The sequence below is a fragment of the Scyliorhinus torazame genome, chromosome 18, assembly GCF_047496885.1.
Source record: "Scyliorhinus torazame isolate Kashiwa2021f chromosome 18, sScyTor2.1, whole genome shotgun sequence".
Taxonomy (NCBI): Eukaryota; Metazoa; Chordata; class Chondrichthyes; order Carcharhiniformes; family Scyliorhinidae; genus Scyliorhinus; species Scyliorhinus torazame.
The window spans coordinates 118,699,878-118,725,641 of NC_092724.1; the positions used below are offsets into that span (position 1 = coordinate 118,699,878).

At 42.2% G+C, this 25,764-nt stretch overlaps 1 protein-coding gene across 1 annotated transcript; it reads left to right on the forward strand.

The window, feature by feature from the left end:
- The first annotated feature begins 491 nt into the window (after positions 1-491).
- LOC140395451 (small ubiquitin-related modifier 3) lies at positions 492-25,764 on the forward strand. The gene is made up of 4 exons (XM_072483220.1): positions 492-653; positions 21,182-21,310; positions 22,878-22,949; positions 25,098-25,764. Exons 1-4 carry the CDS (start codon positions 633-635, stop codon positions 25,158-25,160), a joined length of 285 nt encoding a protein of 94 aa, XP_072339321.1. The 5' UTR covers positions 492-632; the 3' UTR covers positions 25,161-25,764.

Genomic DNA, 25,764 nt, shown 5'->3' on the forward strand with positions numbered 1-25,764 from the left:
ACCCTCCCCACCGTCTTCATCCTTCCCCATCCCCTCCACTCTTCATCCCTCCCCATCCCCTCCACCCTTCATCCCTCCCCATCCCCTCCACCCTCTTCATCCCCTCCACCCTCTTCATCCTTCCCCATCCCCTCCACCCTCTTCATCCTTCCCCATCCCCTCCACCCTCTTCATCCATCCCCTCCACCCTCTTCATCCTTCCCCATCCCCTCCACCCTCTTCATCCCTTCCCCATCCCCTCCACCCTCTTCCTCCCTCCCCATCCCCTCCACCCTCATCATCCCCTCCACCCTCTTCATCCTTTCCCACGCCTCGCATCATCTCCCCACCCCTCCACTCGTGCACACGCAGCCGCTGACGTAATCATTGTGGGCGCCCAGTGGTCAGGTGCAATTTTCGCCGGCGCGCGCACGGGCCCTGGCCCCGCCCTTCTCTCCGCCCCGCCCGCCAATCAGCCTGGGAACGGGCAACCCGCGGGGGCGAGCACGCGAGTCCCGCCGGGCGCCCCCCCCCCGCCGTGCGACGTGCGCGCCCCCGCGAGGGGCTGGGGCGCGCGCTCGCCTCCCCTCCCCGATTCTCCTGCTCCTTCTCTCTGTCTCTTTGTGCCGAGGAGACGCGGGCGAGAAGACACAATGGCGGACGAGAAGCCTAAGGTAACCGGCAGCGTGTGCCGGGTCCGGGGACAGCAGCTATCCTCCCGCCGCTTTCCCATTCTCCCTTCCCCCCCCGCGCCCCGATACTGCCGTGTTGTTGCTCGGACCGAGGCCGCTTCCCTCCTTCCCCGAGGCCCCGTTTGAAATTTTGCCGCCATATTCGGAGCGGCCCGCGCCCAGGCCTAAGGCCTGAGGCCGGGTTTCACCGGTTGCATTCTCCAGGCTGGGGCCGGCCTGGCCAACCCTGGCACCTGGAGAGGCCCAAACTCCGGGCCCGAGGTGAGAGGATCTCAAGCCCTTCCTCTCTGCCGCATTTATATTCATCATCTCCATCTGGCTGCAGTGGTCCAGAATACCCTGGCTGGACAAGCCTGGTAGATTTAATGGCCCAGTTATATTGGCCAGGCTGTAGCGGGATATATATAAAAAGCCAATGCTTTGTGTGAATTTATCATCTGCACCTCTGCCCTCTCAAGTGGATGTAAAAGATCCAAATATCCCATGGCACTATCTTGAAGAAAAACAGGAGTTATCCCCACAGCCTCCTTGCCAATGTTTATCCTCAACATCTCAAAAACAGATTCTGTCTGCTATCACATTGTTGTTTGTGGAAGCTTGCTGTGTGCAGGTTGGCAGTCCATTTTCAGACATTACATCAGTGACTACACTTAAAGTGCTTAATTGATTATAAACCACATTGGGGCATCCAGTGGTCGTGTAAAGTCTCTCTGCAACATGTAAATGCAAGGCTTTGGTACACGGCCCTGGGGGGGGGGGGGGGGGAGAAAGCTCCACGTTGTAAAACATAATGTGATTACAGAAGTCAAAATTCAGATTTTCAACATGATTGCAGATGAGATGCCGACTGCCTTTTGTGAGAGGTGGGGGTAGGAAGACATCCGTACACGCTACCAAAATGAAGATATAGATCATGGGTGGAAACCCAATTGTGTTGCTGGTAGTTTTGGTTTGCTGGTGGTGTTGTAGTAACTCTAGCACCATGGGAGTTGTTTATCCACTGTTTATGTTAAAGTTGTAGGCAGGCTGCAATTTGTCCATAACTGAGTCATATGCCTTAGGGTACAGTTTCTCAAGCTTAATCTATAGGCTGTGTAGTTCCAGTTGAGGTCCTACAATTGGACCCAGTGCTCTTTAGCTAGGGAGCAGGAAATTTGTCTTTTTCCAGATCTGAATTCTCTGCAGTCATCCCTTCTGTAAAGGAGATTGGATTGGGCTCAACTATGAATGCCACCCCTCATCCGCACAAATAGCCTGCTAATACTCACTCCCTTGGTTCAGACATTAGCCAATTGTGTAAAGTATCAGAGGGAGATTGGTGTCTGTGGCATTGGAACTAGAATGATAGCCTTCAAGAAATCGAGGTGTGATTTATAAGCTATACATTTTAGGAAGTTTTTGTAAAAGTAATTGTTGGGGGTCACCTCCCCTAGTGTAAGATTTACCTGGCTGGCCTGAGTGAGATTTCTTTATTTAACACATCTTCCTTGTGGCTGGCCAATTTGTGTTTTTCGGACGGACACACACACACACACTCGGTATTTGTGTTTTCTCTTTAACATTGAACGTTGCTTACATATTTGTGTGGTGTAGGGTGCAGATGTACAGGCAAATGTAAAAATATGCAAATGCTTCTGAGTTTAGACGAGTTAGTACAGGAAGTAGTCTGACTCTACAACTGCCTGCTGGTTTGAGTCAAGTGAGAGGGATTCTGAAATTGTTGGCTGGTGTTGAACAGATTTCATAGATACTGTAGTGCTGTGATGTTATCATGTGTCTTGGATTTTGTAATGTTACCTTTTGGTAGACAAATGATTATAGGGGTGAGTGAAACCTGGAGGGTGCATGCAAACGTATTGTGTAAATTCTGTACCTAATTTCACTGATTGTGTCTGCATTTGAAATATGCTGCTCAGACCTTTCCTGCTGGGAGTCTATTCTGTAGGGGCTGAACCATAAAGACTAAATTCCCAGATTAGACCCCAGTCTGTGCAATTCTGTTTTTATTTTGGATATGTTCCAAATAGTTTTGGTGCTTATAGTTTAGGGAGGCAAAACTGAACAACCCAGGCAGCATGGTGACGCAGTGGGTAGCACTGCTGCCTCACGGCGCCAGGGTCCCAGGTTCGATCCTGGCTCTGGGTCACTGTCTGTGCGGAATTTGCACATTCTCCCCGTGTTTGTGTGGGGTTCGCCCCCACAACCTAAAGATGTGCAGGGTAGGTAGCCATGCTAAAAGAAAATGCCCCTTAATTGGAAAAAATGAATTGGGTACTCTAAATTTAAAAAAAACTGAACAACCCTGGTGGCCATCTAGTAACTTCTGCTGTGAGTGCTGCGTATTTTGCATGGAATTTACAGCACAGAAACCAGTCATTTGATCTGTGCCAGCGCGTATGCTACACCCCTCTCCATCTAATGGCACATTCTCAACATATGATATTCATCTGAGTTTTTAAAGGATGAGAAAACATTAGAAAAATCTGGACAGAAAGAAATGTGAGAAAATAGGGGAGAGGTAAAGTGCCAAAGTAGGATATTTGAATTTAAACAAATTAACTGTTAAGTACTGTTTTGTTACCTCGCTGAGCTTAGGATCCATTTAGCTGTTGTTGATATATGCAAAGATCAAACTTGTGGATCGTAATTTATGGTTTATTTAAATTGACTTCAGATATTGTATTGGATAGCTGGAGAGGGGAATGATTTATCATTTGATATGGTATTGAATTTCACACTTTCATCAACCTGAGTAAAGAAAGGGTGAGGTCAGGATCAGGCTCTACTTGGAGACTCCCATTCCCCCATAATGTCACGGTGCACATCTACTTGGATGATGCACCATTTCCTACTTAACAGTGCCATCAAAAGGGTGAATTGTTGAGCAGGATCAGAACAAAAAGATTTTTTAAATGTTATAAATGCTGGAAATATGAAACCACAGAATGGAAGCTGGGTGTGACTTGCAGGAAACCAATAAGCTGTCTGTTTACAGCAAACTATTTATTCGGCAAAGTTCTTTAAGTAGAATCTGTACGGACTAAAGCAAACAAAACTCATGACCAAAACAACAGCAAAATTTCCCGTTGAAGGCAGGATTAATTCTCCCCACGAAGTGCAGTGATTGGAGGAAGGTTAAATGTAAAAGATGGTGCATAAAATCAAGATTTAATGTATCCACTCATTTCCATTCTGGCTGGAGTTGTGCTGTCACTGCAGCCAGCAGAACTGAAAATTGAATGATAATTGAGCATTTTGGTCAAGTCAGAAACATGAAAAAGGGGAGGAGAAATAGCCAATCACACGGAGTTACAGTGCTAAATAACCTGCAAACTGTTTAATAGAAAACTGTTCAATATAAAACATTATCAGTGGATAATGTAAGACAGTAAAATTGGCAAAATAATGTTTTTTTAGATGAGAAGACATTGGAGGAATCGGGACAAAAAGAAATGTGAGAAAATAGGGGAGAGGTAAACTGCCAAAGTAGGATATTTGATTTTAAACAAATTAACTGTTCAGTACTGTTTTTTTTTTAACTTCGCTGAGTTTAGGATCCAATTCACTGATGCTGATAAATGCAAGGATCAACCTTGTTATCAGAATTTATGGTTCATTTAAATTGATTTCAGATATTGTATTGGATAGGTAGAGAAAGGAGCGACTTGTCATTTGATATCATTTGGTTGGAACCGTACCCAACACAAAGGAAGATGGTGTGCGTGGCACAATGGAGCAGTGGTTAGCGCTGCTGCCTACGCTGCTGAGGACCCAGGTTCGATCCCGGCCCCGGGTCAGTCTGTGTGGAGTTTTCACATTCTCCCCATGTCTGCGTCGGTTTCACCCCCATGACCCAAAAGATGTGCAGTGTAGGTGGATTGGCCACGCTAAATTGCCCCCTAATTGGGAAAAAAAAGATTTGGTACTCTAAATTTATTTTTAAAAATAACAAAGGAAGATGGTTGTGGTTGTTCTCCGTCCTGGGACATTGCTGCAGGAGTTCTTCAAGGTAGTATCCTAGACCCAACCATCTTCAGCTACATCAGTGACCTTCCTTCCATCATAAGGTCAGAAATGAGGATGTTCGCCGCCAATTGCACAATGTTCAGCAAATTTCACGACTCTTCAGATACTGAAGTAGTCTGCCCGTATGAAGCGAGACCTGGATAATATTCAGACTTGGGCTGATAAGTGGCAAGTAAAATTCATGCCACATAAATAACAAGCAATGCCCACCTCCAACAAGAGAGAATCTAACCATCTCCCCATGACATTGTGGCATTACCAGAGCTGAATCTCCCACCATCAATATCCTGGGGTTACTAATGACCAGAAACTGAATTGGACTATCTATATAAATGCTACAAGGATAGTTCAGAGGTTGGGAATTCTGCGGAAAGTAATTCACCACCTGACTTCCCTAAAGCCTGTTCATCATCTAAAAGGCACAAGTCAGGACTGTGATGGAATACTCTCCACTTGCCTGGATGGGTGCTCTTGCAACATTCAAAAAGCTTGACACCATCCAAGACAACACACCCATCCACCACCTTCAACATCTACACCCTCCAGGCTCAGTGGCCGTAGTTTGTACCATACAGGAACTGAGAGGAACTCACCAAGGCTCCTTCGACAGCACGCTCCAAACCCTTGACCTCTACCATCTTGGAGGACAAAGGCAGCAGATACCTGACAACATAGAAAAAAATAGGAGCAGGAGGAGGCCATTCGGCCCATCAAGTCCATTCCGCCATTCATTATGATCATGGCTGATCATCCAGCTCCATAGCTTAGTCCCGTTTTCCCACATATTCTTTGATCCCCTTCACCCTAAGTGCCATATCTAATTGTTTCTTGAAACCATACAATGGTTTGGACTCAGCTACTTCCAGTGGTAACGAATTCCACAGGTTGGTAACTCTCTGGATGAAGAAATTTCTCCTCATCTCTGTCCTAAATGGTCTACCCCATATCCTCAGACTGTGCCCTCTGGTTCTGCACACACCCACCATCAGGAACATCCTGCATCTACGCTGTCCAGAACTGGTAGAATTTTATAGGTTTCTATGAGATCCCACCTCCCCCCTCATTCTTCTGAACTCCAACGAATACAATCCTCACCGATTCAATCTCTCCTCGTACGTCAGTCCTAAGGAACTTACATTTATCTTCACCAATCTTTTTTTCTTCACGTACCTGTTGAAACTTTTACTCAGTTTTTATGTTCCCTGCAAGCTTACTTTCATACTCTATTTTCCACTTCTTAGTCAATCCCTTGGTCCTTCTTTGCTGAATTCTAAACAGATCCCAATCCTCAGGCCTGTTGTTTCTCTTGGACAATTTATATGCTACTTCCTTGGATCGAATACTATCCCTAATTTTTCCCCTAATTAACATCAACTGCACATTCCCCTCCAAGCCACACATCATCGTGACTTGGATCTCCATCACCTCTCCTTCACTGTTCCTGGGTCAAAATCCTGAAACAGCCTTCCTAATAGCACTGTGGGTTTATGTACACTACATGGACTGCAGTGGTTCAAGCAAGCAACAGAGGGCAATTAGAGATCGGCAGTAAAATGCTGGCCTAGCCAGCAATGCCCACATCCTTTGAATAAAATAAACTAGAAGACTGAGAGATGACAAGTGTCTTTAAATTATGACAGGATTTGATGGAGCAGAAAATGGTTCAACTTCTTGGAGAGAGGTTAAATACAAGATAGTTATTAATAAATCCATTAGACAATTCAGAAGAAACTACTTTACTGAGAGAAGAGCAGTTAGAATGTTGAGCATGAGACCTCACCGACAGGTTGAATTGAAAGGCATACTTGCATTTAAAGGGACGATAGATATACAAGTGGGGGCAAAAGGAGTAGTATGAATTGATAGGGTTATGTGAAGAATGGTGGGAGGAGGCTTGTATGGAATATAAACACTGGCATGGATCAATTCGTCTGAATGGTCTGCCCCTATTCTGTGGCTTCTGTAAGATATGTAAAAGTACCTCAAGTGTCAACTTGATTCAGATATTCTTTGAGTTGGCAAGTTGCAGGTTCAAAATACATGCACACGAACACCAGTGAACACTAATGACAAGAGTGCTGCAATATTAAGGTTTCATCTTCAAAATGAGATGTTAATAAGCTTCTGCTGAGGGAAACTTTCCAGGACACTTCAAAGAGGTTTCCAATGCATCTCTGCTTTTTGTGATGTTGCTGAATGCAAATGGGCTGCTTTGTTTATCTACATAATAAGTAATACATTGGAGTTCTGTAGAAGGATCATTTAGATCCAAAGCGTTAGCACTGTTTCTCTCCACAGATCCTGCCAGACCTGCTGAGTTTATCCAGCATTTCCTGTTTATATAAGTAATAGGCTGGGTTGCCCTGAAGACACGATAAAGCATTGCAGGATCTTGCAACACAGAAGAAAGCTATTAGGCCCATCGTTCCTGGCTCTTTGAAAGAGCTATCCGATAAGTTCTACTCCTTTGCTCTTTCTCCAGAGAAATCTTTACCTTTCTAATAACTCTAATCCCCTATTAAATCTGCTTCCAGCACTACTTTCAGGCAGTGAGTTTCAGATCACAAAGATTCTACTGTGTAGGGTGGCACAATGGTGCATTGGTTAGCACTGCCCCCTCATGGCGCCAAGGACCCAGGTTCGATCCCGGGTCATTGGTCGTGTGGAGTTTCCACCTTCTCCCCGTGTCTGCGTGGGTCTCACCCCCACTACCCAAAGATGGCCATGCTAAATTGCCCCTTAATTGTAAAAGAAGAACTGGGTACTCTGATTTTTTTTTTCTTTATAAATTTAAAATCTCAACTGTGTAAACAAAAATCCCATTGCTTCCCTCTTGTTCTTTTTAGCACTTATATTAAAATCTGTGCCCTCTGGTCATTGGTAGTCCTGCTGGTAGAAATAGTTTTTTCTGATTCATTGTTATGAAAATTTCTTATAGCACTGAACACTGTCAAATTTCCTCTTACCATTCTCTGCTCTAAGGAGAACAATTAGTTAATCTCTCCACATAACTGAATTTCCTCATTCATGGTGCTATTTCAGTAAATCTCTACCTTGTCCAATGCTTTCATGTCCTTATAGGGTGGTGCTCAGAATTAAGACCATTAGACATAGGAGCAGAAGTAAGCCATTTGGCCCATTGAGTCTGCTCCACCATGCAATGAGATCATGGCTGTTTTTATATAATCCTCAACTTCAATTTCCTGCCTTTTCCCCATAACCCATGATTCCCTTACTGATTAAAAATGTCTGTCTCAGCCTTGAACGTATTTAACAACCCAGCCTCTAAACCTTCTGTGGTAAAGAATTCCACAGATTTACTATCCTCTGAGAAAAGAAATTCCTCCTCATCTCTGTCTTAAATGGGCGACCCTTACTCTGAGATTATGCCCTCGGGTCCTAGACCCTCCCACAAGGGGAAACAAACTCTCAGCATCTATTCTGTCAAGCCCCCTGAGAATCCTATATGTCTCAGTAAGGTCTTGTAAACGTCAATGAGTACAGACCCAACCAACTGAACCTCTCCTCATAGGAATATCCATACTCGGGATCAATCGAGTGAACCTTCTCTAGACTGCCTCCAATGTCAGTCTATCTTTCCTTAGGTAAAGAGACCAAAACTTTTCACAATTGGATGCAATACTCCAGCTGAGACCCGACTGTTGTTAGCATTAGGTTTAGCATATCCTCTTTGCTTTTACGCTCTGTGTCTCTGCTTATGAAGCCCAGCATCTTGTATGCTTTTTTAACAGCTTTGGCAACTTGCCCTGCCACCTCCAACTCCAGGGCTCTTGTTCCTGCAATCCCTTAAAATGTGACCATTTAGTTCATATTGCTTCTCCTATTCTTCTGACCAAAATGCATCACTTTACAGTCTCAGCATTCAAATTAATCTTCCATGTGTCTGACTGTTTCACTTGTTTGGCTCCTGAAATTTGTTAATTTGCTCCTTGCTCTTTGTTTCATTTCCAAATTTTTTGTCGTCCGCAGACTTTGAAACTTTTGTACCCAAGTCTAGGCCATTAATATAGATTAAAAAGAGCAGCAGTCCCACACCAACCTTTCAGGGGTACGATTGGAAATTGCCCTCCAGCCTGAAAAATAACCTTTACCATTAATTTCTGCTTTCGGTGTTTTAGTCAACTTCATATACATGATGACACTGCCCCTTTAATTCCACTGCTTTGATTTTATTAACAAGTCTATTAGGTAGCACTTTATTGACATTGTGTAAAAGTCCAACAGAGGGCGGCACTGTGGCGCAGTGGTCAGCAGTGCTGCCTCATGGTGCTGATGACCCTGGTTCGATCCTGGCCCCGGGTCACTGTCAGTGTGGAGTTTGCACTTTCTCCCCGTGTCTGCGTGGGTCTCACCCCCACAGCCCAAAAGACATGCAGGGTAGGTGGATTGGCCACACTAAATTGCCTCTTAATTGGAAAAATTGAATTACATTTTTAAAAAATAAATAAAAGTTTAACATCAACCACATTATCATTCATTAAAGAACGTACTCAAGTTTGTTAGACACATTTTGCCTTTAAATAGGAAGGGAATAGTGAAAATAAATGTGGACCCGCCAGAGATAGTCAGGAAAAACTATAATGCAGGTATTAACAATCAACCAAGATCATATTGAATGACTGAATAGGTTTGATGGGCCATATTGTCAACTCTGTTCCTATTTTTTATGTTTTCAAATACTTTGTATCAATTTCATGGTAGTGGGCTCAAATTCCAGAATTTAAAAAATAAATAAATTTAGAGTACCTAATTCATTGTTTCCAATTAAGAGACAATTTAGAGTGGCCAATGCACCTAATTTATACATCTTTGGATTGTGGGGGCGAGACCACGCAAACACGGGGAGAATGTGCAAACTCCACACAGAGCCGGGGTTGAACCTGGGACCTCGGCGCCGTGAGGCAGCAATGCTAACCACTGTGCCACCATGCTGCCCCAAATTCCAGAAATAATGGAGAATCAAGGGTCTAACGAGAAAGTGGGACTTGAAGAAATGTACTGAAACGTGGACTCTGAGCCAAATCGCCTTCAACTGAGTTGTTAGGACTAAATGAAGAAAATAACAGAACTTAATTGTGGCATATTCTATTGAACTGATGACCTGCATCTTAATGTTTAAAAGTATTAGCTACAGCAATAGTGAGAGCATTGGTTTAGATCAGGATTGTCCAACCTATTCGCCTGGGGGCCACATTTCAAATGTTTTCTCACTCAAGGGGCTGATCAGCAAAGTTTGGAAAGATAGGTTTTGGCACAACCTTATACTTGAAATTATACTTTCCCACCTGCCCCCACAGGATCTTTTCTCCCAAACCTGGGCCCTCATCTCCCCTGCACCTGGACCCTTGCCCTTCCCCAACTGCCCCCGGCTCCTTGGGCCTCGCCTTCAGCCTCACACTGCCGCTTCTGGGCTCTCCAGACCCCCAAATGCGCTGTACCGATGATCACAAATTGTTATCTTCCACATAGCAAGTGCCTGTGATCGGAGGAGTAGCTTATGCCGAATGTCCCACTCAAATCTATCTATTTGACCGGGCTTTTGAAAACTAGCTCTGGATGAATGCATAGAGGAGTTTCATGGGTTTCATCCAGCCTAGATAAGACTAGTCTAGCTCTTCCAGAATACCTTAGATTCTGGAACAGTTCCAAAAGATTGGAAGGTAGCAAACATAATCTCACTTATTTAAGAAAGAAGATGACATCAGGCATAGGCAAAATGCTAGAATCTATTATTATGGATGTGGTAATAATCTTTATTAGTGTCACAAGTAGGCTTACACTATACTGCAATGAAGTTACTGTGAAAATCCCCAGTCGCCACACTACGGCACCTGTTCGGATACAGTGAGGGAGAATTCAGAATGTCCAATTCACCTAACAAGCAGGTCTTTCGGGACTTGTGGGAGGAAACCGGAGCACCCGGAGGAAACCCACGCAGACCCAAGCCAGGAATCGAACCCGGGTCCCTGATGTTGTAACGCAACAGTGTTAACCTGTGTGCTACTGTGCCGCCCCAACAAGAAACTTTTAAAAAGCTTAATATTTTTAAGTAGAGTCAACACACTTTTACGAATGGGAAATTGTGTTTGACAATCTGTTAGAGTTTTCTGAGGATGTAACTTGTAAGGTCGATAGGGGAACCAGTGGATGTTGTGTATTTTGTTTTTCAAAAAAGCAAGATGCCCTACAAGTGGCTATTGCACTAAATTAGGACTGGGTGGGGGCTTATAGATTAACATGGGGTCAGTGAACAAGAACATGGCGGAAAAAATAAAATGTGACGTTATCCTCTACCCTGGCAAACAGCAGCTATTTTCTTTCCCACAAATGTACTTTATTTGTAAAATATTTGAAAGAGCATTACACACATTTCAAAATGGCCATCACAGTGCAATAACATTCAAGTTTCTACTTGGATGATGTTACACTCAGATGCTTCAATACAATCCAAGAAACATTAGACATGTCAAAATAGTCATTACAAATGGTGCAATGGTATTTAAGTTGACAGAAGTTAATTGATTATTGAATGAGAACTCACTATGGAGTCTTCTATGACTGGCTCAGTAACACAGTTTTCACCAGTTGAACCATCCCTTTTTCACTTCTGCCTGTAATTATCATCTACCTTCAGAAGATTCATTAAATTGGGACGGTCCATGGTTGTCCCAATTATCAATGGAAATGAGTATTGTACACTAAAAGGGGTAATTGATCATTTTTGTTTCGAACTTATCAACTGCAAAATTTCAATAAAATATTTTTTTTAACTTGTAGGTTCTGGTCATTGCAATGTGTTCAGTGTGGTCTTTTCTATGCACTGTTCACAAAGATCCCATTAGGTACATACAAATGAACTGCAAAGGTCCATAGATAGGTTAAGTGAGTGGATAAAAATCTGGCAAATGGGAGTGTAATGTGGGAAATTGTTCATTTTGGTAAGAAAAATGTAAAAGAATCATAACTAAATGGTGAGAGATTGCTGGGCTCTGAGATGCAGTGGATCAAAGGGTCCTAGTGCACGAATTGCAAAAGGTTAGCATACAGGTAAAACCAGTAATTAGGAAAGCTCATAGAATGTTATCATTTATTGCAAGGGAATGCAAAAGTCCGTAATGGTTATCATGTTCGCTTTAAACGCAAAAGATGCTGGGTTTGAAACATGGCAAAAACATATTCTACAGGACATTGATGAGGCACCATGTAGAATATTCTGTAGAGTATTGGTATCCTTATTTAAGAAAGGATCTAAATGCACTGGAAGCAGTTCAGTGAAGTTTAATAAACTAATACCTCGATTGGGCAGGTCTTATCAGGAAAGATTGGACAGGTTCGGTTGTAGCTGCTGGAGTTTTAGAAGAGTAAAAAGCAACTTGATTGAAACATACAACATCTTGAGGGGTCTTGACAATGGTGGATGGGAAAAAGATGTTCCTTTTGTGGGAGGATCTAGTACTAGGAGCCACTGTTTAAAAATAAGGTGTCGCCCATTTAGGATAGATGAGAAATCTTTTCTCTGGGAGTTGAGAATCTTTGGAACTCTTCCTCAAAAGGTAATGGAAACAGCCCATGAATATTTTACGGCAGAGGTAGATAGATTCTTGATGAGCAAGAGAGTAAAAGGTTATTGAAGGCAGGTGGGAATGTTGAGTTGAGGTTACAATCAGATTTAACCATAATCTTGGGTGGCGCAGTGGTTAGCACTGCTACATCACGGCTCAGAGGACCCGGGTTCGATTCCGGCCTCGGGTCACTGTCCCTGTGAAGTTTGCACGTTCTCCCCATGTCTGTGTGGGTCTCACCCCCACAACCTAAAGATGTGGAGGGTAGGTGGATTGGCCATGCTAAATTGCCCCTTAATTGGAAAAAAAGAATTGGGTACTCTAAATGTATAAAACAAAAAGATTTAGCCATAATCTTATTGAATGGTGGAGCAGGCTTGAAGGGCCAGTAGCATACTCCTCCTAATTTGTATGCATGTTTTCTATCTGGTAATACTGAGGTAAAATGTCCAATATTGGGTTACCTTTTCAAGGGCAATTATGGATAAGCAACAATGCTGGCCTTGCCAGTAATGTTCACATTCCATGAAAGAATTAGAAAATGTCCCTGAACATTATAATTAGCTTAATTCCCAGCATTGTTGTAGGTTTCAATATGTTGTGGATGTTATATTAATGCAAGTCATTGTTGATTGGAATGTTATTGAATTGAACTTCAGTTGCTGTCATTCTATTATAATGTTCACTAGTTCTCAATCATAATTTCTGACCAGCTGTAATGGAACTAAGGTCCAGTGATAGCTTGACAAGAAAACAATGTTGAGTCTTCGAGTTACTAAAGAAGTTAATTACCAGATTTGGCTAAAATATTGTTTTTCTTGTAATTGATTTACTGTAAATGCTGTATGTGTTGCAAGAAAACAAGTTGGAGGAGTATAGCTTTAAAAGTACTAGCCTTTTAATATTGTGTGGCACGCTGCTGTAGATGCATTAACAGGTGCCCTTCAATTATTGTCTGTGTGCAGTAATATAGTGGTAATATTACTGGACTCATAATCTGAAAGCCTGGATTAATGGTCCAGAGACATGAACGCAAATCTTACCACTCAGCTGGGGAACTTAAATTCAGTTAGTAAAACAAAACCTGGAATAAAAACCACGTATCTGCAAAGGGGATGTGATCATCACTGGAAAGGTTAACATTTATTGACCACCCCTAACTGCATTTGAGAAGGTGGTGGTGAGCCTCTTTCTTGAACCGCCACAGCACATGTGGTGTAAGTACACCACGGCGCTGTTAGAGAGGGAGTTTGACCCAGGAACAGTGAAGGTACAGTTCCAAATCAGGATGGTGTAAGGCTTGGAGGAAAACTTGCAGGTGGTGCTGTCCCCATGCAACTGTTGCCCTTGTTCTTCTGGGTAGTAGAGGTCAATGGTTTGGAAGGTGTTGTTGAAGAAGTCTTGGTGAGAATCTTATAGATGGTACACACTGCTGCCCCTGTGTGGTGTGGTGGTGGTGGTGGAGGGAGTGAATGTTTATGGTGATCTTACAAATCCTGCTAGTTCACTAATGTCCTTTTGCGAAGGCAATGTGGATTCCTTACCTGGTCTGACGTTTTTGTGACTCCGGACCTACAGCAATATGGTTAACTCTTTAACTATCCTTTGATATGGCCCAACAAAACACTCCAAGCAACAGTAAGACAAAAACCATGGCTATCTGGGGTCACCGAGGCAAGAGTAATGCAGTATTAAATTAGGCAAGTCTTGCTATGTCTGGAGGGCATTGGTGAGACAGCACCTCGAATACTATGTACAGTTTTGGTCTCTTTACTTGAAGAGAGATATAATTGCATTGGAAGCAGTTGAGAAAGGTTCATTAGGCTGATTCCTGGAATGCAGGAGTTGTCTTATGAAGAAAGGTTGAATGAGTTGGGCCGATACTCATTGGAATTCAGAATAACTAGAGCTGATCTTATTGAAACATTACGGCTTGCGGGAGATTGACAGGGTAGATGCTGAGGTGATGATTCCCCTCTTGGTGGAATCTAGAACTAGGTGACAGTTTCAAAATAAGCGGTCTCCAATATAAGGCAGAGATGAGGAATTTCCTCCCTTACAGGGTTATTAATATTTGGAATTCTTCTCCCCGAAGAGGGGCCGGATTATTAAATATATTCAAGGCTGAGTTAGACAGATTTTTGATATACAAGGGAGTCATGGGTTGGGGGGTGGGCAACAGTGAAAGTGGCACAATCAAATCAATCATCTTATTGAATGGCAGTGCAAGCTTGAGGAAGATCACCCTGCTTTTATACTCCATCCTAATTTCAGTAAAGGCAAACATTCTAATTTGCCTTTCTTATTCAATTGCTGTATCTGCATGCTAACTTTTTGTGATTCATGTAGAAGGACACCCAGATCCCCCTCTACTGCAGCATTTTGCAGTCTCCATTTAAATAAAATCCCTTTCTATTCTTCCTGCTCACACTTGCCCACATTATACTCCATCTGCTAATTTTCTGCCTTCCCTTAACCTATCTATATCCCTTTGCAGACTCTTTCTGACCTCTTCACAACTTGCTTTCCTACCTATCTTTGTATCATTAGCAAATTTGGCTACAATGCAGTTGGTCCCTTCAACCAAGTTATTAATATAGATTGTACCCACTTGAGGTCCCAACACTGATCCCTGATCGAGTAGGGGGATCGAATCCTCTTACAATGAGGAATGTAAAAGATTATGCCAAGTGCATCTGAAAATGAAGTGCTAGACTGGTGAAACTGCAACACAAAGCCCCATTCATGCTAAACAGCAGAAGAAGCATCATATAGACAAGCTAAGTAATAAGATCAACAATCTGCTATCAACGATCCTGGCTCCGGGTCACTGTCTGTGTGGAGTTGGCACATTCTCCTCCTCCACAGCCCAAAGATGTGCAGGGTAGGCGGATTGGCCGTGCTAGATTGCCCCTTAATTGGGAAAAAAAAGAATTGGGTACTCTAAAAATTTTTTAAAAACAATCTACTGTCAAGTATGGTGGAAGATAATTGAAGAACTAATGGAAGAAGGCGGCTCCATGAGCATGCCTTCTGAAATGTTGCTGAATCCCAGCGTGTGAGTGTAAAAGCCAAGGGGGTGATGTGTTCTTTCAGACAGAAGTATGGGGTAAATGATCCATCTCTACCTGTTCCTGAGATCACCAGAAACACGGCCAGTTTTCAGCCAATTTGATTTGATGAGAAACAGCACAATGCGCAAGGCAATGTCAGGAGTGTGATAGAACATATTTGATTGCCTGGCTGAGTGTAGCTCCAACATGAAAGAACATCATACAGGACAAAGCAGCCTGCTTGATTTGCACCTCATTCACCCAGTATATTACCTTTTCTTCACTGTTCCCCTTTCCTTTTAATAGCATTGTGGATGTACGTACACCACATGGTCTGTAGCAGTTCAAAAAGACAGCTCACCACAACCTTCTCATGGGAAATTCGGATGGGCAATAAATACTGGTCTTGCCAGTGACACTCGCATCACTCACATGAAGTCATAAAAAAATGTATATTTATTTCATGTGGGTGGCTTAGTATGGGTGTACTAACCTGCTTCTGGGAAAATGCTACTAAAGGAGTATGCTTGTCGGAGACATTTAATTAATCATCGCCAATTGATCCCAGCAGTGCTCACTAAAACTGGACAGATCCATTGTTGCACAGTGACATCTGCACCCGTCAGTCACCCCATTGTTACACAGCTCTCTGTAGATTCAACCTGAATTTGGAATAATACAATCTATACTTGTTAAATTGTTGCAAGCTTGGGTGAAAAGTTCACACTGCTGCCATTGTGAGATCTCAGTAGTAATAAGATCTCTGCCTCTATCTCCAGGCTAGAGTTCTAATAAAGAACATAAGAAATAGGAGCAGGAGCTGATCATATCTCTCAAGCCTACTCCACCATTCGGTACAATCCTGGCTGATCTTCCACCTGAATAAAATTTTCCTATCTGCCCCATTTGCCTTAATTTCCTAAGAGCAGAAATTTGTCTCTCCGCCTTAAATATACTCAAAAATGGAGCATCCACGACTCAGGAGATAGAAACTTCCAAAGATTCACAACCCTTTGAGTGAAAATTTTCTCTTCTCAGTCCTAAAACTTCAACCTCTCATTCTGAGACTGTACCCATGTTCTAGATTCCCCAGCTAGCGGAAACAACTTCTGTCTACTTGGTCAGGCCCCTTCAGAATCCCGTATGTTTCAATTAGATCACCTCTCATTCTTCTGAACTCCAAAGAATATAGGCTTAATTTGCTCAGCCTCATTATGGGAAGCATTTGCATCCCAGGGACCAATCAAGTTAACTTAGCTGCACAACCTCCAATGAAAGTATAACCTTACTTAACTTTGGAGACCAAACTGCACATAGTATTTTAAGTATAGTCTCCTCAAAGTCCTGAATAATTATAGCAAGACTTCCTTATTGTTAGACTTCAATCTCCTTACAATAAAGGAGAACATGCCATTTGCCTTTCTAATTGCTTCCGATACCTGCATGATAAATTTCCAAGTTTCTTGTACAAGTATACCAAATTCTCTTCGAACCTCAATATTAACAGGTTTCACGCTTTTTTCAAAATTCTACTTTTCTGCACTTACTATTAAGGTGAATAATAACACCATCACCAGATCCATGCTCGTATTGCCCTCTCTGTATTGGACATAACTAATATAATTGTTTCTCCGGCACCCAAATGTATATGCACCTCCCCAGTTCTCTTCTCTCTCTCTCTCTCTCTCTCTCTCTCTCTCTCTCCCCCCCTCTCTCCCCCCCTCTCTCTCCCCCCCCCACGGCACAAACAGGTGCCTACATATGTGTTAAAAATACTGCTAACTGTATAGAGTTGGTGTTGTTGAACTAGTGCACAATATCCTACCAGTTTTTAAAAATTAGTTTTGTTTTCTTATCTATATGTAGGATATATCTCTCTATTTTATTCTGTGTACAAAACTGTAAATATACTTTGTTCAAAAACCCAATAAAAAACATTTATAAAAAAAATTAAGATGAAAATCTCATTTCCCCACATTATACTCCATCTGCCACCTTATTGCCTATTCGCTTAACTGCCTGTATCTTTTTGCAGCCTCTTTGTTTCCTCCTCACAGCTTACATTCCCCACCTAGAATTGTATTGTGTTAAGACCACCGTGGGCAAGTGTGCAGTCAATTCCAGCCCCACAGACCCTGTTGTCCCAACACAAGTGAATTAATCACAATAATTTGTATAAGATTCCCGAAATCTTGGCTGCCCATTAATTTACACACTAGATTTGCAAGTTGAAACGCAATTAATGTTTATTTGTAACAGAAAAAAAGATGAAATGCAGTAATTATTATTTTTTAAATGATTTTGTTGGTTTTCACATTTTATGTTACACATTTCAGTTTGTCGGTTAAGTTACAGGTTGCAAAACAGCACACAATACCAAGTATAAACAACCAAGGAGAAATTAAAATTCCAAAGAGCAAAAGTGAAAAAAACGACTAAGATCACTCCGCATATTTACACGTGGTTAGCATTGCTGCCTCAAGGCGCTGAGGTCCCAGGTTCGATCACGGCCATGGGTCACTGTCCATATGGAGTTTGTACATTCTCCCAGTGTTTGCGTGGGTTTCACCCCCACATCCTAAAGATGTGCAGGCTAGGTGGATTGGCCATGCTAATTGCCCCTTAATTGGAAAAAATGAATTGGGTACTCTAAATTTTTTTTAAAAATATTTACCCGTACTTGTCTCCCCTCCGCCTGTGGCCGGAAGACCGTGTGTGTATTAACCTACGTGATTATTTTATTGTATTTTCTGTTGTTCATCTGGTTTTCCATTTGCCCTTGGGCCCGTCCCCTGCGGCTCTGTGCCTTGTACCTCGCGGTCTCTTTTTTTTGTGAGCTTTCTCCCTCTTCCTTCCCCCCCCCCTTCCCTTCCTCCCCCACCTCCTGCCCCTTTCCTTTTCCTTTTTGTTCCGTGGTTCGTCTGTGTCCCCCCCCCCCCCCCCCCCACCCTTGTTCTACTGGTTGTCGGATACGAACAGGAAATCTGGAGTAATTTTTAAAATAATTTAGAATACCCAATTCATTTTTTTCCACTGTGCTGCCGTATATGCAGTAATTATAATGGAATAACTGCAAGCTAACCTACTGCCCCCCTTTAACTGTCCCAGCCTCTACTGTCACACGCGTGCGCACGCGCGCGCGCACAAGACAAACAAACACACACACGGGTGGAAAGGGTGAAAATAATAATGATTAAGATAAACAAATATGTGAGTCCTTGCTTTCGATGTTGGATTGTTTGCAGCAGGCTCTCCTCCCAGCGTGCTGAATGATCGAAGCAACGGTGTACAGTTGGTGATAATCCTCCAGCAGAAACATATATTCTGTACTCAGTACTAGGATCTCACCTGGAGAGACACTTTAATTTTTATCAAACAGAGCCTTCAGCTCCAGGTTTGCAAGCAGGCTTCTCTCTTCCTAAAGACTGGGGTCCAGGGCAGCATGGGTGGCACAGTGGGTTAGCCCTGCTGCCTCACGGCGCTGAGGTCCCAGGTTTGATCCTGGCTCTGGGTCACGGTCTGTGTGGAGTTTGCACATTCTTCCCATGTTTGCGTGGGTTTCACCCCCACAAGCCAAAGATGTGCAGGCTAGGTGGATTGGCCACGTTAAATTGCCCCTTAATTGGAAAAAATGAATTGGGTACTCTAAATTTATAAAAAAAGAAAGACTGGGGTCCAGTCCAACGCCGGCATCTGCACATCATGTCTTTCTAAAGAGACACTTGAGTTTGCAGTGCCCTTGCGTGCAGCTTGTGGACTGACTACTTTTCTGCAGTCTGAAGAAAACTATGCCCAGACTTTCTAGAGCGAGATAAATACCCTCAGACTTTTAGAGAGAATCTATCATATCAAAGGGAAAGTGAAACTGAAAACAACCCAGCCTTACTGGGGCGAGGGAAATATTCCAGAGAAGTCAGAACCAATCCCCACCGGGTATCGACAATACCCAGCATTTTGAGCCAGCTCATTAATGCCAGCCAAGTCCATCAATCTGAGTCATCACTGTCAGTCAAATCGTTCTGGAATCTGATTGTTTGAATTAAAGGTAGCATGACCCTCTCTAATCTGCTGGTTGGAATTACAGACAGCGTCATGCAGACTGCTTTGCCTTAGGGTCACGGGTCAAGCTTCAGTTTAAGCCAGCCCAGGCTTCTGCTCGAATTAAAGACAAAAGTCCACATTAAAGACACAGGCCTATTAATTGTCCCTAGACAAAGATTGTAATAGCAAAACAAAAAAATGGAGAAAAAAGGGTTTAAAAAGGAGTATTCTTAAAATTGTCAGAATCTGCCTAAATCATTCATATGGATTATAAATAGCTGAAGACCTAAACAATAATCCATGTGCCATCCACTAGACACAGTCTGCCAATATGAAAATCCCTCCTCTTTGCTTCCTGTCTTAGCAAATCCACTATTCATGCTAAAAGTTACCCCCAACTCTGAGCCCTTATCTTGTCTATTACCTTTGTATGGCACCCTATCGAATGTCTTTTTGCAATCCAACTATTCTACATCTCTACAGGTACCCCTTTATCTACTCTACTAGTTACATCCTCAAAAAACCCTTCATAAATTTGTCAAACACAATTTCCTTTTTGTATAACCATGTTGACTTTGGTCATACTATGATATTCTAAGTGCATTGTTAAAATTAATAATAGGTTCCAGCTTTTCACCAATCTACCATAGCCAAATCGCCCCTCATACCTAGGTAATTAGTTTTGTTTGAGACTGGAGTATATTTCTTTCAAATTTAACATTGAATTCAATTGTCAGAAAGGCCAATTTATATCATCTGGGTTTACAAGGCTGACATCAAAACTGAGAGATTGCACCTTCAAGAAAAATTGAGCAGACATTTCTCTAGATACAAGAAGGCCGGGGGAACCTTATAGTCCTTGAGATGGGCAGCACGGTGGTGCAGTGGATAGCACTGCTGCCTCATGGCGCCGAGGTCCCAGGTTCGACCCTTGCCCTGCGTCACTGTCCGTGTGGAGTTTGCACATTCTCCCCGTGTTTGCGTGGGTCTCATCCCCACAACCCAAAGATGTGCAGGGTAGGTGGATTGGCCATTCTAAATTGCCCTTAATTGGAAAAAATGAATTGGGTACTCTTATTAAAAAATTTTTTTAAATAGTCCTTGAGATTATGAACAGTTTTACGGTGTAGCAGTACAGAGAAAATAATTTAAGTCGTGGGAGGGCCATAAATATAAGATGTTGCTAATAAGTCAAATGGAAGATTCCAGTTAAACTTGTTTATCCAGATTGTGGTAAGGATATGGTACTCCATACTACATGGAGAAGATGAAGTAAATAACGTTGATGCATTTAAGGAGAAGCTAGATTAAGTTAAATCAAGAGCAGTGGCTTGTGTAACATATAAATGCCAGTATAGAATAGTTGAGCCAAATGGCATGTTTCTGTGCCATCGGTTGAATGCAGTTCTGTGATTGCAGTATTAAAATGTTTTTCATTTTACTAACAATGCAGACTAATGGGTAACTTTCTATGAAGTTTAGGTTTATAAAAAAAGGGACTGTAGATAGAAACAGATGAGGGAGTAGTTGAGGAGAACAGATACAAGATTTGTATCTTAATTTCCCCTTAATTGGAAAAGAAATGTTGAAATGAAATGGTTGGACCGAATCAATGTATTTGAATTGCCACCCCAGTTGATTTAGTTATAGATGAGCTTTACCCAATGAATCAAAAGTTTATGAATGTAATCTCATATATTAGTAATCGCACTAATTAGTTATAAATTTCCAGTTGGAAAGCGTCATCTATCTAATTCTACCTGTGTGATACCGCATGTGCTCAAATCCATCCTTATTACCTCCACAGGATGTACTGAAATCAGAAAACGACCACATTAACCTGAAGGTGGCAGGCCAAGATGGTTCCGTTGTGCAGTTCAAAATCAAAAAGCATACACCTTTAAGCAAACTGATGAAAGCATACTGTGAACGTCAGGTATGGGAACTTGGAGTTGCAGTGCACAAATCTTGCAGGCTTGTATCAATTAACAGGTCTGATTGCTGAATTCCATGACCACTGAATAGTGAACCTTATCCATAAATTGGATGAGTAAATCCAGTATGTGCTCCGAACAGCTTTTTAAAATGTTGTATTAAGCTTATCCCTGGCTCAGTGCTAAAGACCCTGTTAAATATGGTGCCAAACAGCATGTGATCAAACTCTATTATTGATTGAGGGTTGTAGACCAATCAGTGAGATAAATAAAGCCAGCTCTATGACTGCTGTTGGTTCTGGGAAAGTATATCCTGTGGGTTATATTAAGCTACATGTTAGGAAGAGGATCCAAGTTTCGCCATCTTTACTAAGTTAACCAATTTTAGTTGAGGTAATAAAATATTTTTTTAAATAAATTTTAGAGTAACCAATTTTTGTTTCAATTAAGGGGCAATTTTGCGTGGCCAATTCACCTACCCTGCACATCTTTTTGGGTTGTGGAGGTGAGACCCATGCAGACATGGGGAGAATGGGCAAACTCCACACGGACAGTGGCCCAGGTCCTCAGTGCTGTGAGGCAGCAGTGCAAACACTGTGCCACCGTGCTGCCCTCCGATAATAAATTAAGTGAAAAATCTGAGTTTTAAGATTTTCAGTTTGACAGGATTTGAAACAAATATTTTCCAGCTTCTGGCTTAGATCAGGGAGAAATCAACCAGGGATTTTGCCCCAGATAACTGCCAGAGTGACTTGTGTGCAAGCAACAGTTGTGTGTAGGCTTTGGATAGGGTGGAGCTTGATTCTGATTCACTTGAATGGCAATCACAATATTCACCAAAGGACTTGTGCATGAGAATTGGTCACTGCTGACAAGTCTTGATGCTGTGACCCAGACAAACCACATCTCTTTCAGGGAGGACATTTTTATAAAATGAAAAGCAATCCAGTTAGCTCACTTTTGGAAAATAAATTGTTTCTTGGCACGTTTGCTAAACTGATTGTTGTTGTAAATGTACTGTTTGCAATACCTGAATGATGGACCTGTTTGCAGGCCTCTGCCGATGAGCTTCTGCAGAGAAATGAGCCAACAGAGCTCATGTAGCTCTCCCTCTTAGACAATCTCCACACCCTTGTGGGGAATCATCTTCTGCAGGTAACAGAGGTGAAATTGGGCACTGCCTTGTGGAGAGAGCAGCAGACAGGCGTCAATGTTCTGTCACACTATCTTTTATTTGTTTGTTTGCCCATCCCTGAGTGCACTTAAGAGTCTACCACATTGCTGTGGATCCCGAGTCATGACCCAGTAAGAACAACATATTTCTTCTCCTAAAGGATATTAGTGAACCAAATGGGTTTTTAATGACTTATCAACAATGGTTTCATGGTCATCATTAGACTTATAATTCCAGAATTTTATTGAATTCAAATTTCACTGTCTATCGGGATTCAAACTCGAGTCCCCTGAGCCCACTATTAATGTATGGTGTACAATAGTGTCGAATGCGAAAACTGCTGATTTCTGCACATATTTCTGGCCTCACAGCTGTTTCTATTTTTCTATTTCTAGGGTTTGGCAATTCGACAGATCAGATTCCGATTTGACGGACAGCCAATTAATGAAACAGATACACCTGCACAGGTATGACCTTGCCCTGGCATAAGGCCCCACAGTGAAATAAATATTTAGGCCTGGGTCAGGCAGCAGTTCACTTCCAGACATTGGCCAACCTCATTATAAATCCCTTTAATTTAGTTGTATACCATCACAGCTTTACCGCTATAGTTCTGTAATGACCTGTGTTGCCTTAGGGTGAATGGATAATTGACTCCTACATGCCAATTCTGTTCAGTGTAAGAACACTATTCACGACGCCCTATGCTGCTCTTGCTCATGTATTTGCTTTGTTTGGCCCCTTGTTCTGCACTGTAACCAATCACTGTTTTGTCAATGTTCTCTGTTGATTATTCTTGTGTCTACTATGTATGTACTGTACGTTCCTCAGCCGCAGAAAAACACTTTTCACTGTACTGCGGTACATGTGACAATAAATCAAATCAATCATCCACCACTGTAACTAGTGAAGTGCAGTCCAAGCATATAGTCCTGTCAATTTTACCCCATTGCCCATCTCTGGAACACTAGCCTACAGCAACTGGTCCTGGAAGTCTGAGGAGCACAATAATGAACTCTTCCATTGGCTGATAAAAGTAAATCAAGACTGTGTGGCGTTTTATTGGAGTCCTAGGGTAAGGTAACTTTATGGCTACAGTAAGAACAGTTATGTGTGAAGCTCCTATGGGAAATAGATGGATTCTAAGACTCATAGACTGTGGAGCAAAGGTATATCCAGTGCTACAAAATTTAGTAAGTTTGTTGACTGGATTGTACTGACAAGAATGGTCTCATGCTAACTGGCAGATAACATGGCGTGAACCTATCAGAGAGAGAACAAATAAAACCATTGAGGGAGGGAGAGAAAATAAAGTTCCATCATTACTGAGGTAGAGACAATAAAATCCCTCACTACTGAAGGAGAGTGAGAGAAGTTACTGAAGGAAAGGAAAGATTGGAAATGTTACACTGCTCTTCAAATAAAGGGAAAGAGATAAACCTGGCAACTACAAACCAGTCAGCCATACAGTGGTGAGGAATGTTTAGACACGACGATCTTGGACAAAAATAATTAACATTTGGAATGGTTTGGACCCTGAAAGACAGCATAGGTTTGTTAAAGGCAAATTGTGTTTGAATAACTTGGCTGAGGTCTTTGACATAATGCTGGGAGTTTACGTAATGTTGTTGATGCGCATCTGAAACCAGTGAGCAGGAGGGGCAAGATAGAAATGTCAAGAGGGATGGGTGGAGGAGGCAAGTGGTGAATGGGAGGGATGGGGAAGGAAGCGGAAAGGAGGAGGGACAGGGGAGGGAATGGCAAGTGGGCAGGACGTGGAGAGAAACGGCAAGAGGTAAGTCAGAGGGAAGGTCATGGGAAGGAAACAACAAGAGGGAGGGAAACGGGGGGGAGGCAACCTGGAGGGGAGCAGGAAATGGTAGTTTTGAGCTAAGTAGGAAGAATTCTTGGGTTATTCAGAGTTCACGAGTTAGTTAAATGATTTTTGGGTCAGTTAAATTCAAGGCAGCCATAGATTGTTTAATGTAAAAATTATTATTACATGTTTTCTTATGGGAAAGTGATTTTCATCATATTAGGTGTGCATTAGGGACTGCTGTGCATTAGGGACTGCTGTACATAATCCAGCAAAGTCATGTTCTCTTGTAAGTAACACATCTTGTGTTACAGACAATAACTGCATTGAATGCTGAAATACTGAGGTCACTGGTGACTTATACAAATGCATTGGTCCACAGTTTTGATGGTAATAAAAGGGAGACAAAAGAGAAACTTTCTACCCACTTGGAAGTCTAATAATTCCACCTGTTTGAAGTAGTCTAAAAGCATTTGCATTCACTGCAGATCATAAAAAGTGCTATGATTTTCCAACCCCTCACATTGCAGTGACATCACCACTTTGCACTATAACATGTACATGATTCCATGTCACAACAAACTTTTGACCTTTTTAATCTTCACACAACCTCATCCCTGGAGCTGTATAATTCTATGATACCGAATAGTGTGGGGGCTTCTGGGGAGATAAAATATAAATTTGTCACTGCTGAGGAACAGGCGAAGTGGAAGATTTCCAGTCTCACTACAGTACAGCGGATGTGTCTTGTATTGATGGTAGGCCTCGTCTCATTGTAACAGTTGTCTTGTTGTTGCAGTTGGAGATGGAAGATGAGGACACGATTGATGTATTCCAGCAGCAGACTGGGGGTCAGTACTGACTGCTCTTCTATCCCATGTAATTGTCTGATCCATGGATCATCAACGCTTCTGACAAAGCAGCAAGTTACTCTCAGCAGCAGTTTGGAAAACACTTGTAGAATATTTTACGTCCACGTACACCTTCATAAGAGCTTTTATGGTTTGCTGGTTAATCTTATTACATTCAAGTTTAAATAATAAAAATGACCAGTTATACAGAACAATCAGAATCAAAATGGTTTTAACTGAAGTCTGCAGCAGTATGAATACGCGACCAAACCAGATTTCGAAGTCCCAAAAAATCCATTTTAGCAAACTATTTTTTTATTCTATCTGTGTTTGGCTCCTAATGTAGCTTTTAAAAATTTGTAATGAGATAAATTATTCATTCATTGTTTTCAGGTGGTTGAAACTGGCATAGCTCGCTCAATGTTTGCCATTTCCTATATCAGTGTAAGGACAAACCCATTATTTTATACAATTTGTATTGATGTAGACCCACAGAGCATTCTTGGTGCTGTATTAAAGTAGTGTAAAATAGGTCAGAAGATGGGTTCTCTCATTTTGTTTTCCTTGTGTGTCTCTTGTTTCATAAATTCCTTATTAAAATAATTAAAAACTAAA

Bases quoted from the DNA above. Each gene is read 5' to 3' on its own strand.
- LOC140395451 (XM_072483220.1), top strand. From the start codon at position 633: ATGGCGGACGAGAAGCCTAAG. The intron at 654-21,181 runs GTAACCGGCAGC...TTACCTCCACAG, and splicing joins TGGCGGACGAGAAGCCTAAG to GATGTACTGAAATCAGAAAA. The intron at 21,311-22,877 runs GTATGGGAACTT...TTCTATTTCTAG, and splicing joins AAGCATACTGTGAACGTCAG to GGTTTGGCAATTCGACAGAT.